Here is a 13,398-nt window from a genome sequence, read left to right as displayed (position 1 = left end):
ACATAAACCTACAGTAAATTAAAAAAATAGAAGATTACTTTACACAACGCATGGAAACCATTTCTAGTGAGCACAAACATTTACAACTGTGTCATGTTTTTTTCCTTGCATAACCCATACTCACACACAAACCAGTTTTCAAAAGAATTGGTGAAATAATCAGTCCACATTTGTTTCTTTTATACAATATGAAATGGTTACAATACCATAGTATTTTTTAGAATAAGTTAAACATCAAGACATATGGCAATAGCATTGTACTATTCTTTCTACATACATATGAAATCCTGAATTTCAGTCTATTTTTATTCAGTCACAAAAATGAATAAAGACTAAGATCCAGTTATACTGGAAAACTAGGCTAGTTCTAGAAACCACAAATACTGTAAGCACTTTGGTATAATATGTACAGATTGTGCTGTCAATCTCATGCTTGCATACTAGAATTGATCCACAGATTTCCACTGGTGGAATAAAGTAAAAAAAAGTACTGTAAAAGACTTGCTTTCTTATTTCTTTTCCTCTTTGCAAATGATTGAAAAAGGACACACCATAAGTACACACACAGCATTTGTATGATGTGACTACAAATTAAATATTAAAGTGTTTTTAAATACAATGCAAGGCCAGTCTTCTTAAGTGCATAGAATGTAATGCAGAATACTGTTAATTACAGGGGCAACCTCAAAGATATGAAACATTTTAACAGATATTGAACAAAGTTCTTATTAAAAGAAAAGAGGTGTGAATGAGAATAAGCATTCTTCTATTGTTACAAAGATCAACACATTATCCCCCTCTGGTAAGAGAAAATAACTGCTGCATCATAAAAGATGTATCTATCTACTGCATCCATTTTATCACTTTCTCTCAGAGGCTTAGAATTGCACCCTCAGACTCCTAAGAAGTTTGGATATTTGGTTTGGGATCTTTTTCTTTTTTTTTTTCCTCCTATTTTTAATAAAACTTTTCTCTTTCTGAAAGTAGAACTCAAAAAGTGCATTTTAAATTAAAGGGCTTACTTTCCCCCTTATTTTATGGATGCATTTGCAACAGCTTAGAAATTTTAGCTTAACCTATTCATTCTTTCTACCACTACAATTTATCAGAATGTCTCAGATTTATTCAGGCTATTCTGCCAACAAGTTAAGTAGCCCCTTTTCCTGCAAAGCAAATGGTATTAAATTCTAAGAAATCCAAAATACTGTAATATTTACTGAAGTGAAATGCAAACTTAAAGAGTAAGGACTGCAAGATTTTCAGAAGATTTGGACTTTATGCAGTTTTCCCAAATTTGTACCTTCTCACCTTCTCCTTTGGATTTTGGGATATACTTAGGTACATATATTCTGTTCCACTAACACTGCAAGTTAGCTTCAGACTAAGGTCTCAGGAATGAAATGGTAGCCTCAAAATTCTCAACCCAACCAGAGGAAACTCATCCCAATCATTACTCATTTCTTACACAACACAACAATCCATTTAACATGTAAACACAAGCAATGATGGCTCTCATTTGAAGCTCCTATTGTGGCAAGTAATACTTCACAGGTATCAGAAACACTTTAATTAATTTCTCCCTACTACCCCCATTTCTAAGATGTCTTTTCCTTACAGAAGTTTTAGCTGTTCAACATCAAACAATTGCACAAAAACTACAGCACCAAGCTTTGCTAACTGAAACTGCTGGAGAGCACACACAGGAGAAAAGAATTTGACTGTGATTGTTGAGTGAGCTAGAAGTCAAATGAGCTTAAATAAAACTAATGTTAACACATTCCTTAATTGAAATGATTAATTCTTAGCAGAAATAAATTAAGATCAGTCTGATCTTACTGTAAGCTAGTTGGTGACCCAGCCAGACTTTTGTGCAGATTGGGGTTTTGACTGTGCCTGTTCCGACTGCGAACAGATGAAAACATTGTGTTGCAACCTGGGATTTTGCATTTATGGAGCTGGCGGAGATGCACAGTTTTGTAATGAGCCCTGAAAGTTCCTTTATTACTGTATGTTTTCTGACATATATGACAAGTTATTGGCAAACTGGAAGGCAAGTTTATAAAGTTTTGATTAGCTTTCTCAATTAGAGAACAGTCTTGGTAGAGTTCATCACTGGGCATTAGGCTGGGTCCTTCACAGCTTTCATCACTATCATCCAAGGGCATGGTGCATATCTCACTTCCTCCGTCAGAATCCCAAGAAGAATGAGCACTGCTCTCAGATTTAACGCTGGAAGTAGTGCTTAGATCCAGAACAGCTCCATCATTTAATGGATCGTATCCATAACTCTCAGAACAGGGTTCTGCAATTTTGCTCATTGGAAAAATGTAGCTGCCTGTTCTGTTCACTCCTTTGAAGATTACAGAAGTACGTCCAACGTGTTGTTTTAAAGAGACATCTTGGCAAAACTCCTTAGCCATGTCTTTCAAGAGGTATGTTGCATTGAAATGGTTGTTGAATTCCAGTGTATCTTTAGTCAGAAGTTTATGATGAAGATTTAGGTTTGAACTATGTCTAGAAGAACAAAGACAAGCTTAGCAAGAAAGTGTTTCACCTCACTTAGCAGTTGTTTCATAATGATTATAAACAAAAAATGAAAAATCAATATTTAGTAGCATGCATGAATTGTAAACTTCAGATTTGACCAACTACCATACAGAGTGCACATGGACAATTTACACATGTGACTGGGTTTCTGAACTTGCTTGCACTGGCATATATGAGTCTATGCAATAACTCTACAGCAATCAATGTTTCAGATTCTCACTTTCTTTGGGGGTAAGCTGTCCGCTCTGCTAGATCCAGTGCTAAGCCTAAAAGAAGTGGAGGCAGACTAAAAACCTGTAAACTGAACTGAGATCAGAGAATGGACTGAGGTGGGTAAGAAACAAGATTGTTTCCCAATGGACAAAGCAGGAAAGGATTGACACCTGAGTTTGCAAAAAATGTTGATGATCCCATGTACTCTAACCATGTCCAGGATGCAGCTGTACTTATCGTAACAGAGAATTTTCTTGACAGGAGTTTCCTTGAATAAGGAAAATTGAAATAGATGCAACTTGCAGTTTTCAAATAGGCACCTCTGGGTTCAGTTTAAAACCACCAAAACATACAGAATCACTGTTCCTCACTGAATATTATTAATCAGCTCACTGGGAACTTCCAGGCTCTGTCTAGAACACTGAAGGTATTATTGTAATACTAGTAAAACATCTGTCTTTCTTCTTGCCATCATGGTTTAAACAGAACCTTGAATTGTTCAAAAAGGCACAGAAATATTTAGCATGTGTAGTCACACTCCTCTATGTTAAAGTGTAGAAACTTCTGCAAAGTTGTTCCAAATAACTATTGTTTTCTACAAAGCTTGTGAAATGACTTCTGAACTTGCTTGTCTTTTTTTTTTTTTTTAACCCATCTTCCAAAAGCACCTATGTGAAAACTTATCTCAACATATTGGTGTGGGAAGGAATCTGTGGCATGTGAATGCAAATCTTACTGCTGGCCTTCTTTCCTGTGGCCCATATCGCAACTCCAGTGGGGAGGAATTCACATCTGGAAAGATGCAGGCAGCAGGGTATGAAGCCCTGCCAGCAGCAGATGAGTCTGTGCATCTCAGATGCAGAGGCCAGTCCTCAGAGACCGGCTCATCCTCTCTCTGGATTGCATCAGCTGGCTCCAGCACTCCTAGCAGATTACAGACAACCTAAACCTCGTCTCACTCTCAACTACTATCCAGGCATGCTTCCTGCAGCCCAAAGCTGCTCTAACACCGCTGCACACTTGGAAACCTTGTAACACTTCAATAGGTTGATTACCTATCACTGACTGCTTCAGATACGTTACTGATGGTCAACGACAAAGCTTCGGCACTTGTTGCTCAGTTTATGTGCATAATAGGCTGAAATAAAATAATTACAGCAACACAGTACTGAAATGAGCATTAAACTGAATCAAGCTCATGCTTTAGTTTAGAAATTAGTATTTAATCTCACAGAAAAGCACTACTGATGTGGATAAACACCAGATTATGTTAGTTTGACTACCACTGCATAAGGTTAATTTTGGGCTGACAAAGACTAATCTTGCTTTTCTTATGGGCTTTTTCTCACCAGTCTGTTCCAAATCCTTGAGTAAAGAAAGGGCAAGTGAAGATTTTCTAAATTGATCTCATTGCTTTTTCTTTAAAAACACTGTATACATTAAAATATACATGAAAGTACATATTAAACATGTAAGTCCACACATGCATCTACTGGAAAATTGCTGAATTCATACCCTTATGGTTTTCCCTTTATGTACTAAAGTATGCTTTCAACTACTGCAGTCTTTATCTGTTATGAAATTTTCATGGCTTTATTTAATACCTTGTAGTCTTGTGGAAAGGAAATGTTTCTTTCAATGGATTTTCATTTCAAGAACGCTCTGATAAGTTATCATACCTGTTATACGAGGATACACAGAAAATATTTGTAGGCTCCATTCCTCAAACACTCATTTTAATTTCAAATTAGGCTCCATTGTGATGGTAAAATAAATACAGTTTTGTGTATAATTTTCTTACCTGTCTCGACTTCTACGAGAAGGGAAAGCAGCATTACAGCCCTCAACTGTGCAAATATGCATTTCTTTGAGATGTACATTTTTGAAATGCATTTTTACACTGTAAGGGTTTTTAAAAGTCTTCTTACAGATGTCACAATGAAAGCGGCTTTCTTCCTTCTGAATCCCTAGTGCATGTTGACTGACATGATCCATATCTTTAGAGTCTTCAAAACAAGGAATGGCAGCACCCCTGTTTGACAAAGTGCTGAAAAAGCCCCCGGTCAGCAAGTGGTGTTGCAATTCAGGGCAGTCATTTTTAGGAATCCTGTGCTTTGACTGCTCTTTAATATACATGGGGGGTTCAGTCATTGGTTTTATAACATCACTGTGGTGGTGTTTTGGATCTTCATACATAATCTCATGGGAAACTATTTTTAATGGTTGGTTTTCTTCTGGTTTAACCTCTTTCTCACAGTGTTGCAATTCATTCTCAGAGATATCCTCGATGTATTTGTTATTTGGTGCAAAGACAGATTCAAAATACTTTGGGCCCTCTACCCCAGAGAGAGATTTCCATGAATTACCTGAATGGGGGTGCTTTTCCACCCTGTCGGTCACCCGCTTCTCTATCTTATGCTCACAGGTCTCAAGCTCTCCATCGCTTACCCCCTGCAGGCGTGAATCATCTTCAGAGCTGGCAACATCGCTACTTTCATTGGGCGTCTCAACAGCTTCTTTCTCTATCTTAATGGGCATACTGGACTTACGAGACTTCTTCTTGGGGAGCATGTCAAATGGCAATTCATTGGAAACAAGCTGCTCTGGTATGGAGGAAGAAACGAGAGGCAGAGAAGGAAGAGTACCTGGAGTATTGGCAAGCTCGGCTGGTGTGACTGGACTACGGTAAAAAGGAAGAACAGGCTGTACTGTCTTCAGGTTTGGAAAGAGGACACCATTATGCCCAATACTGGAAAATCCAGCCTGGCCTTTTGAATCTGTACAGGAGCTGGCATAGCTGGAAATAGTTCTGCTATCCGGAGTTAAAATTGTGAATTCTGTCCTTTTACTGTCTCCAGGTCCAGCAATGGTCAAACCATTTCTTAGGTCCTTATCCCTGTTATTTCTGTTCATTGGCATATGGAGTCTGGGGTTAGGATTTGCACTATGACGATTTCGACTACGCAAAGAGCTGAACACCATATTGCAGCCCTCAATGGTGCATTTGTGCTTTATCTTCAGATGAACAGCATTGTAATGTATTTTCAAAGTACCTTTGTCATAAAATGTTTTTTCACATGCAGTGCAGAAGACACGCCCTTTCCTTGGCCCAGCATTTTTTTCAACAGACTTCATTTTGTTTTCTGGAGATAGTGCTGTCATTTCAAGCTTGGCTGCTGTATTATGTGAACTGGAATCACTTAAAAGGGCATCATCTTCTGTTTTAGTGATATCTGGGCCATTTATGCTCCTCTCATTTTCAACTTGAAATGGTGCAGAACTAGAAGTTAAGAAACTGCTTTCAGAAAATGGTATCTGAAGATCTTGTTTGGTTTCGTTGCTATGCTCTTGACCTTGCTCAATCAAATGTCTTTCTGGTGGTGAACCTATCAAAGGTGGAGGCACTGGACTGAAAAACTGAAACGGCAGCATGAAAGCCATGTTATTTACAAGATTCTCAAAGGGATGAATGTTGGTGGGGCTCATTTTGTCCAAGGAAGCAGAAAAATTAGGACTGTGTGGGTTGCAGCTCTCAATGAATGCCCTAATATCCAAATTGGCAGTTGGTGGTGGTATAATGATCGACTGCCCTTCTTTCTCTTGAATTGCCATTAACTCTACAATGGACTTAGTTTCTCCAAAGCGAAGGAACTGCTGCAAAGTAGCCAGTTCTTCTTCAGTGGTCATTATGCTCCAGTGATCCAGCACCTTTCCTGAAGCATCCTAAAGCCAAAAATATTTAAATGAGTTAGACATTAGTTAAGGGAAACAAAAAACACTTCCCCTCAAATCTCTCATGTTTTTCAGGGACTAAAATTTATTCTCTAGCAAAAAATTAAAAAAATTCAATTTAATGAGATTACTGGGAATTCTGTGATAATTTCTTCCAAATTTTATCACATTGGTGATATTACTTCTTCCTGAACTGACAGTAGTACTTTCCAATAAACTATTTTTTTTTTTTCGCAAAAATTAAGACACGTTATTTGAACAACAGATAGTATCCTGTAAGCACAGACAGGAGAGATGGAGCAATCAGACCAAGATTTAGCTCCTCATTTAAGTCAAGTATTCTTTTATTGCAAGTTTAATAATCTTCCAAGCAACTAAGATCAGAGAACAAATGAACCTATATTGATCTATTGCCAGTTTTCACAGAGCACAGCTGTAATTACACTAGTGTTGGAGTTCTTTCAAACTCTAGCTATGCCTAACTTTTCCCAATAACTACAATAAATATTTTATCACAGAACATGTATTTGATGGCCTACTGAGATTTTTCACAGTGCATGTAAGAGTTTTTAAGATGATGAAGAACGTAACATTATAAATTTTTCATGTGATAGAGGTTCAAGGTAATTGATTCCATATTTTTAATCCTAACACTAAAAAGCAAGATTATCAAGACCATTAAATATTGATTCATGTCATAATGTAAGATCATAATGTTACATTACATAAAAGGTAACTTCCACAGCAGCAAGGACTAACATCAGTGTAAGCACATAGGGCCAAATACACTCTGGCTGCTGCTCCAGTAAGGTCGATAGCACTACCAGAGATTAATATTGTCCCTGGTGTTTTAAATAATGGTAAGTTTATTTCTTGATGTATTATTCTGCTGTATAAAAGCAAACTCACTGTTTAAATAATACTGGAACAACTTCTAAAGCCTTTACTTTGATACACTACCAGTAACTTTTGATTTTTATTTTTGCTTACCTTTATTGTTAGATTTGAGCAAGTAGAAAGATTTCAATTAAGTCCAACTAAAAAAAGAGACCATAACCAGAAATCCACCCTTTCTTTTCTGGCATTAAGCTCGTACATGTCTATTGCTGCCTTTCAGATGTGCCACACTGTTAACACATTGTGAACCACTGAGAAGATTAAGATAGAAAACTACTTAACTGTCATATTTCTATTTTAAAAGCCCCACTAAATACCTGCAGCACATATCCACGTATATAATCCTGCAGTGTCCAATCCAGAGCATGGAGAATCTGTATCACCTCTTCCTGCTTCAGAACACTGAAAAGCCGATCGAGCAGAATTTTAAGGCGCACAGGAATGGCTTGGGTTCCGTACAACATGAGGCTACTGATATCAAAGACAACATTGGATTGAACTATTTCTACTTGGCTTGATGGGTAGAGGTTTGGAATCCTTAGTTTGCTCAGGGCTGAAAATAAAAATCACAAAATGTAAATAAGCTTGAGTCCCAAGAAAGAGAAAATGAAACGCAACTAATATTGGGGTGGGGGGCAAGGAGTGACACAAAAAGCATGTAATAGTTATGAGGATCCTAAATGGTTTTCTATAGATTGTAAAAACAAATATTACCATGTGCTACCCATCCATGCCGGCATTGGTCACATTGTCGCTGATTTATTTTCCCAGGTTTGAAACACTGACAACTACAGTTCACGAGAGTGCACCGGATAGCCTGGAGATCAATGGAAAGCATGATAGGTAATATATGAGCACTGTTCAGAGTGTGCAGATTATACATCCACAGTACCCCCATAAAATCCACATGAAGACAGAATTAACATACCAACACAGACCTATCAATGTGCAATGTAAGTAACCCAGGCAAAGCCTGAGTTATACAAGTCACCAGCAGAAACACTACAGTAAAACGGAAGCAGAATATTTAACAATATACATAGCAACACTTCTATTTATTTATTTAGGCTTTATTTAGGCTGAAGCACCTTCATAACAATTATTGTTATAAATTATGTATTCATCTAAGCTATGATCCTCATGTATGATCACTTTCTCACGAAGGTTTGAAAACAAAGCTGTACAGATGAAAGATCCTCTCTCTCTTGCAGTTTTGCTGGCACTCCATACTGCAATATAGCAAGTTCTAATGAGCAGTGCATCAGCTCTGCACAGATGTCATGCCCTACACACCCAGAATTCACATGGAATATTTGTATTCTGTCAAAGACGAAGGAGTTCATTAATGCTCCTCGATGACAAAGTTCACCAAAAAGTACTTCAACTCTTCAAAGTCTAAACAATCACATTTGGAAAGCAAAAGAGAGCACACAGAACACCAGTTGCACTGTTCCATTTGTACATCACTTTACTCTCACCAAGGTCATCTATAATGCAAATCAAATTAGTATTCAGATGTCCCTAATCAATGGGGTGATACAAATTTGCTTCCTGGAATATATGATTTCTTTTGTATGTGCCCATCTGCTGCAGAAGGCAAACAGACAACTTGGAGGTCCTAGTTAAAGCTCCAGAGAGATTTGCTACAGAGCAAAGCTTTTGCAGGATTCTGCACTGCTTGGATCTGGCACTGAGAACAGTTCCTGAATAAACAGAATATTTATTGAGGGAGGGAAAGCAAAGAAATTGATGTGCAGAATATCTTCACTGGAATAATAAAGAAAAAAGAGTTAGATCATGCAATAGTAAAATGTTGGTATTTTTCTGCTTTTAAATTAATGTTCCCTCTCTTAAGGTTTTATGCTAAATGGATACTTCCACTCCTCAAAATACCTATAGGAAAGTAAGATAAAATTTGAAGAAGAAAGGAAACGTTGCATTCCTGCACTGGCACTTCAGGATACATACAAGGAAGCCTGATTGTCCAAAAACTTCTTATGAAAGATGGATGCAAGAAACATTTAAACTCAAAAGTACATGGCAGAAAGTTATTTTCACTGAGATTTGCAATGGGCATTTCTTTAGACTTGCAGACTCTGGCTGACTCAGGGCAGAAGAGGACACTGCATACAAAAGGTTACTATAAACAAGCATGTTCAGGACATTTAGATGCCTGGCACTTCACAGTAATGGATTTGGAGTGAGATTTTAAAATCTCAGTATCTGGCTTATCCAGGAGTTGCCTTACATGCACATCTCCAAACTGCAGTGACTTGATGCTGAGGTTTGCCTCTGTTTGAAGAATTGGAACAAGTGGCAACAGGGCTCTTGAAATCTCTGAATCACTTTGCCTTTAATCTTTTAAAGGAGCTGTTGCAAAATGCTGTGTTCTTGAGAAAAGCTCTTGCTCCCCATAAAGTCATAAAATACACATCAATACCCTATGCAGTATTGCTTCATTTTAATGGAAGATATATTTTCACTTAGATCCTAAAATACTTCCATATAACAATAAAAAGCCATAAATTTCTTATGGAAAGGTTGGGGGAAAAAAAGGTGTATCTGACTGTGGATTCATTTCTACCACAAGATATCAAACAATAATGCAGAATGAGTCTTCTGCCTCTCTGCATACATAATATTCTGTGACTTGCCTGGACTGAAGCCCTTCCATAGGCAGCCATGCTAGGTTCAGTAAGGTGCAGTGCATTCCATAAATGCATCTTTTACATTCCCTTCAGACAAAATTACAAAAGAGTACTTCCTTTTTCTGCAAGAAGTAACAGAAATCTGCACAATGAAAAAAGCTGTCACGATGATAAGTTAATTGAGATTTTCAAAATTTTTTTCATTCCTTTTCTTTTGGACATGTTCCACAAATCACTGACCTTGAAAACTACTTTTTCTATTTAATTTGTGTACTTGCACAAGAAAGATACACCACACCAAATTTTGCGTTTCATAGCTTTCTGTAAGAGCCTTCTTCTATATAGTACATGTGTTTATTTTGCTGTTCTGTGTATGTGTAGAAGACCGCACATGCCAAAACAGAACAAGTAAAAGGAGGGCATTTTGTTTTACATATATGAAAGCAGCTGTTACAAAGGGAGTAGAGTTTCCCCTCTATTCTAAATATTGAACTGAAGCTCTCTCAAGTTGCATTATTGCTTCTGGAAACTAGAATTTAGTTTGCATCCTGGTGCATATCAAAGATACACCCTTGAATGGGGGATCTGTGCTGACTTAAAAAATTACTTGAAAGAATCTCTAAGAAGAAACAACTGATTTTTCAGGTTTTTAGCATTTCACTTCATTTGTGCTTGTCGCAGTCTGTGTCTCCTAAAGCTTTTCTAGCAACCTTTATAATCATATATATAGACACAAGATGTACAACAAAGCAAAACTAACTTCTGAAATAATCAGTGAACAACAATTTTAAATCGTCACTGTTCAACTTCAAAAGGTATTTGTAAAATATGCACCTTGATTATCTCCCAAATTAACACATATCAGACTTTATTGAAAAGAAATTTAGCAATACTTCATGAAAACAATACCCTTGGTCTTTTGCCTGTTAATCCTGTTGTCCTTAATAGCCTCTTCTAAGGTACTGTAATTATATCAAGGCTTTTAATAAGCTTTATTTTCCCAACAAGTGGAATGTACACCAATTTCATTCTGCAGAACAAAGAAATAACTTTTCTGTATTGCATAGATGCAAAGCTTGAAAATTATAATTAAAGGATTGGAAATGTAGAAGGAAATTACAGTGGAAATTTTTTAAAGTGGAATCCTTTCATTCAAATCATGATTTATTTAATTTCATTTTCTAAAACAGAAGGCAGATGGTCTAAAAAACTAAATCTTATGCCCTCACCAAGGATCTTGGTATTGCTTTCCAGTCACTCTCTCCTTCACAAATGGATCTTTCCTAATCCATTATCAGGCCTACTTTCTTAATTCATTTGAAAAATAGAGTTGAAAAGACAGATCAAAATGTTCTGTGGTTTTACCAGCATGACCGTGGGAATCTGAATGCTGAACTTGAAATAAAAATGATCCCTCATTACAAGACAGACATTAACCATTAAACTGGTCACTGAAAAGCATCTGACTACTAATCACTGCATCTTAACATGTGCTGCCTGAAAGTCACGCCTGCTCACATCCTTTTTTTTGCCAGATATTGATGTGGCTTCAATTATGCTTCAAAAGTTACTAAATGTTTCTTTGCAACCCACTCACAGCCCTCAGAGCTAAGGAAAAGCCCAGGCTAATGGGACATACTCATGCTGATTCTGGGTATGTAATCAGACTTCATTTCACAAAGCAAGTTTGAGGAAGTCTCCTGGGACCTATGCTTACTTGCAACATACAACAGGTTTAAAAAAAAGCAGCAAGACAAGAAGGGCACGATAAGTGTATCCAATCTCATTCAGTGTTAAGAGGGTTCTGGTTTGACAGCACTTTGGCTTGGGAAATAAATTAAGAAGCAAGGAAATATTGAAGACCTTGTCAGGACCGAGCTGCAGATCTGTGCTCATGCTGGAAAGCTGCTCTGGGTCTTTGCACGCAGCAAGGGCTGCAAGTGCAGACACCAGTAACATGGAAGAGCAAGTCCCACATTACCCCGGTGCTATTTAACAACAGAAATGCACAGGATAGCACCCTCACTTCTGGCACTTTCTGGCATTTAAGAAAAACCCTTGCCTTTTTGCACTAAGTTTCCCCCCATTTTAAAAACTGCCGCCTTTTATTTTCAAGCTACTGCCATCACAGGAAGAGCTTGAGAGCTTCCCTGCTCTGAGGATTACCGACAAAATGGTGTCATTGATGCCAGGTTACAGGAATACATTTTGCAGGCAGGCCTTAGAAATTTCTATTGGTTCAAAATGCAAGTTTGAAGAAGGATCAGGAGTTAAAGGAAACAAATACATGAGAGAAACTTTGATTAGATGAGCTATAGCAGATACTGCTTTCATTGCCCTCTCTCGAGGGTTTCTAGCAACAAGCTGTATCTCCTATGGCCACCTCATCATCATCAGTGGTAATCCCACTGAGTATATGTAACCCACCATGGTATGTGCTCTGGTGGGCACTAATCCTATAGGAAAGAAGTGGGACAAATCCCATATTTGCAGAATAGACCCATACTGGCTCCACAGTAACAACATTTGTGGAGAAAGGCATGATTTACAGTGGGGGAAGAAATAAAAATAAATATGGGACATACGTCTGGTTATTTGGAAGTATTTTTTTGCTTACTTGTTGTAAAATATTTGCAAGGGAAGTAAAGGGATAGATACCTTTACCATCTCTTAAATTGAAAGTACAGCCACAGCTAACTCAAAGGCCAAATCCAAATCAGCATGCACCTTTCACAGAGAGCAGTAACTATAAATGAGTGTGAAGTTGCCCTTCTGGTCCATATTTTTTTCTTCCTGGTTTTTATTATAATCTACCAGGTTTCTTGTGTTTGCAGAGTTTAAATAAATTCCTTTTTCCTCACTGAGCTACACTTGATAACTTTTGTGTTTGAATCCTTTGCACAATCACTGAAAGCAGAGACAAATCAAAAACCCCTTATCATAAGCATCTCTCTCAGTGCCATCCTTTTCCACACGATACAATGAGCAAAGCTTTGCTTTGTCCATTGTTTGTCAGGCAACTTTTGCCACTTTCCCTTGGGATATATTCTGCTGATAAATAACCAGTCTGTCAGTTTTTTCATGATTTAAAACAAGTTCTCCATTTACATTTTGTTCACCATACTTTCACTGTATCACAATCCAGCTTACCCATATCAGACTAATATCTGGGGTTTTATCCATTCCATATGTATTTGTATCCCCCCATCCACTCTAGAGTGCATATTTAGTCCTTGTGTCTGTTCTTCCTGAAGACAGACTTCAGTTTTCGACACGTTGTTGAGCCCTCTGTAGTTTACTGGAACTAAAATATATGCCAGCATGTTTCACATACAATCAAAAAATGCGCTGGGCTGCTCTT

General features: G+C 37.6%; 1 protein-coding gene across 1 annotated transcript; it reads right to left on the bottom strand.

The window, feature by feature from the left end:
* Window positions 1–1,832: 1,832 nt before the first annotated feature.
* On the bottom strand, window positions 1,833–8,227 carry BNC1 (basonuclin zinc finger protein 1). The gene is made up of 4 exons (XM_071442061.1): window positions 8,104–8,227; window positions 7,707–7,942; window positions 4,562–6,483; window positions 1,833–2,514 (listed from the first exon to the last, which is right to left on the bottom strand). Exons 1-4 carry the CDS (start codon window positions 8,225–8,227, stop codon window positions 1,833–1,835), a joined length of 2,964 nt encoding a protein of 987 aa, XP_071298162.1.
* Between the last annotated feature and the right edge of the window lie 5,171 nt (window positions 8,228–13,398).

Source organism: Agelaius tricolor, unplaced genomic scaffold, assembly GCF_023055355.1.
Source record: "Agelaius tricolor isolate 1412-34295 unplaced genomic scaffold, bAgeTri1.0.p SCAF_16, whole genome shotgun sequence".
NCBI classification, from domain to species: Eukaryota; Metazoa; Chordata; class Aves; order Passeriformes; family Icteridae; genus Agelaius; species Agelaius tricolor.
Note: the sequence above shows the minus strand (reverse complement) of the source record. Positions and strands in the feature narration are given on the sequence as shown.

Bases quoted from the DNA above. Each gene is read 5' to 3' on its own strand.
- BNC1 (XM_071442061.1), bottom strand. From the start codon at position 8,227: ATGCTTTCCATTGATCTCCAGGCTATCCGGTGCACTCTCGTGAACTGT. The intron at 6,484-7,706 runs GTATTTAGTGGG...TTTTGGCTTTAG, and splicing joins TACGTGGATATGTGCTGCAG to GATGCTTCAGGAAAGGTGCT. The intron at 2,515-4,561 runs GTAAGAAAATTA...TTGTTCTTCTAG, and splicing joins TCTCGTAGAAGTCGAGACAG to ACATAGTTCAAACCTAAATC.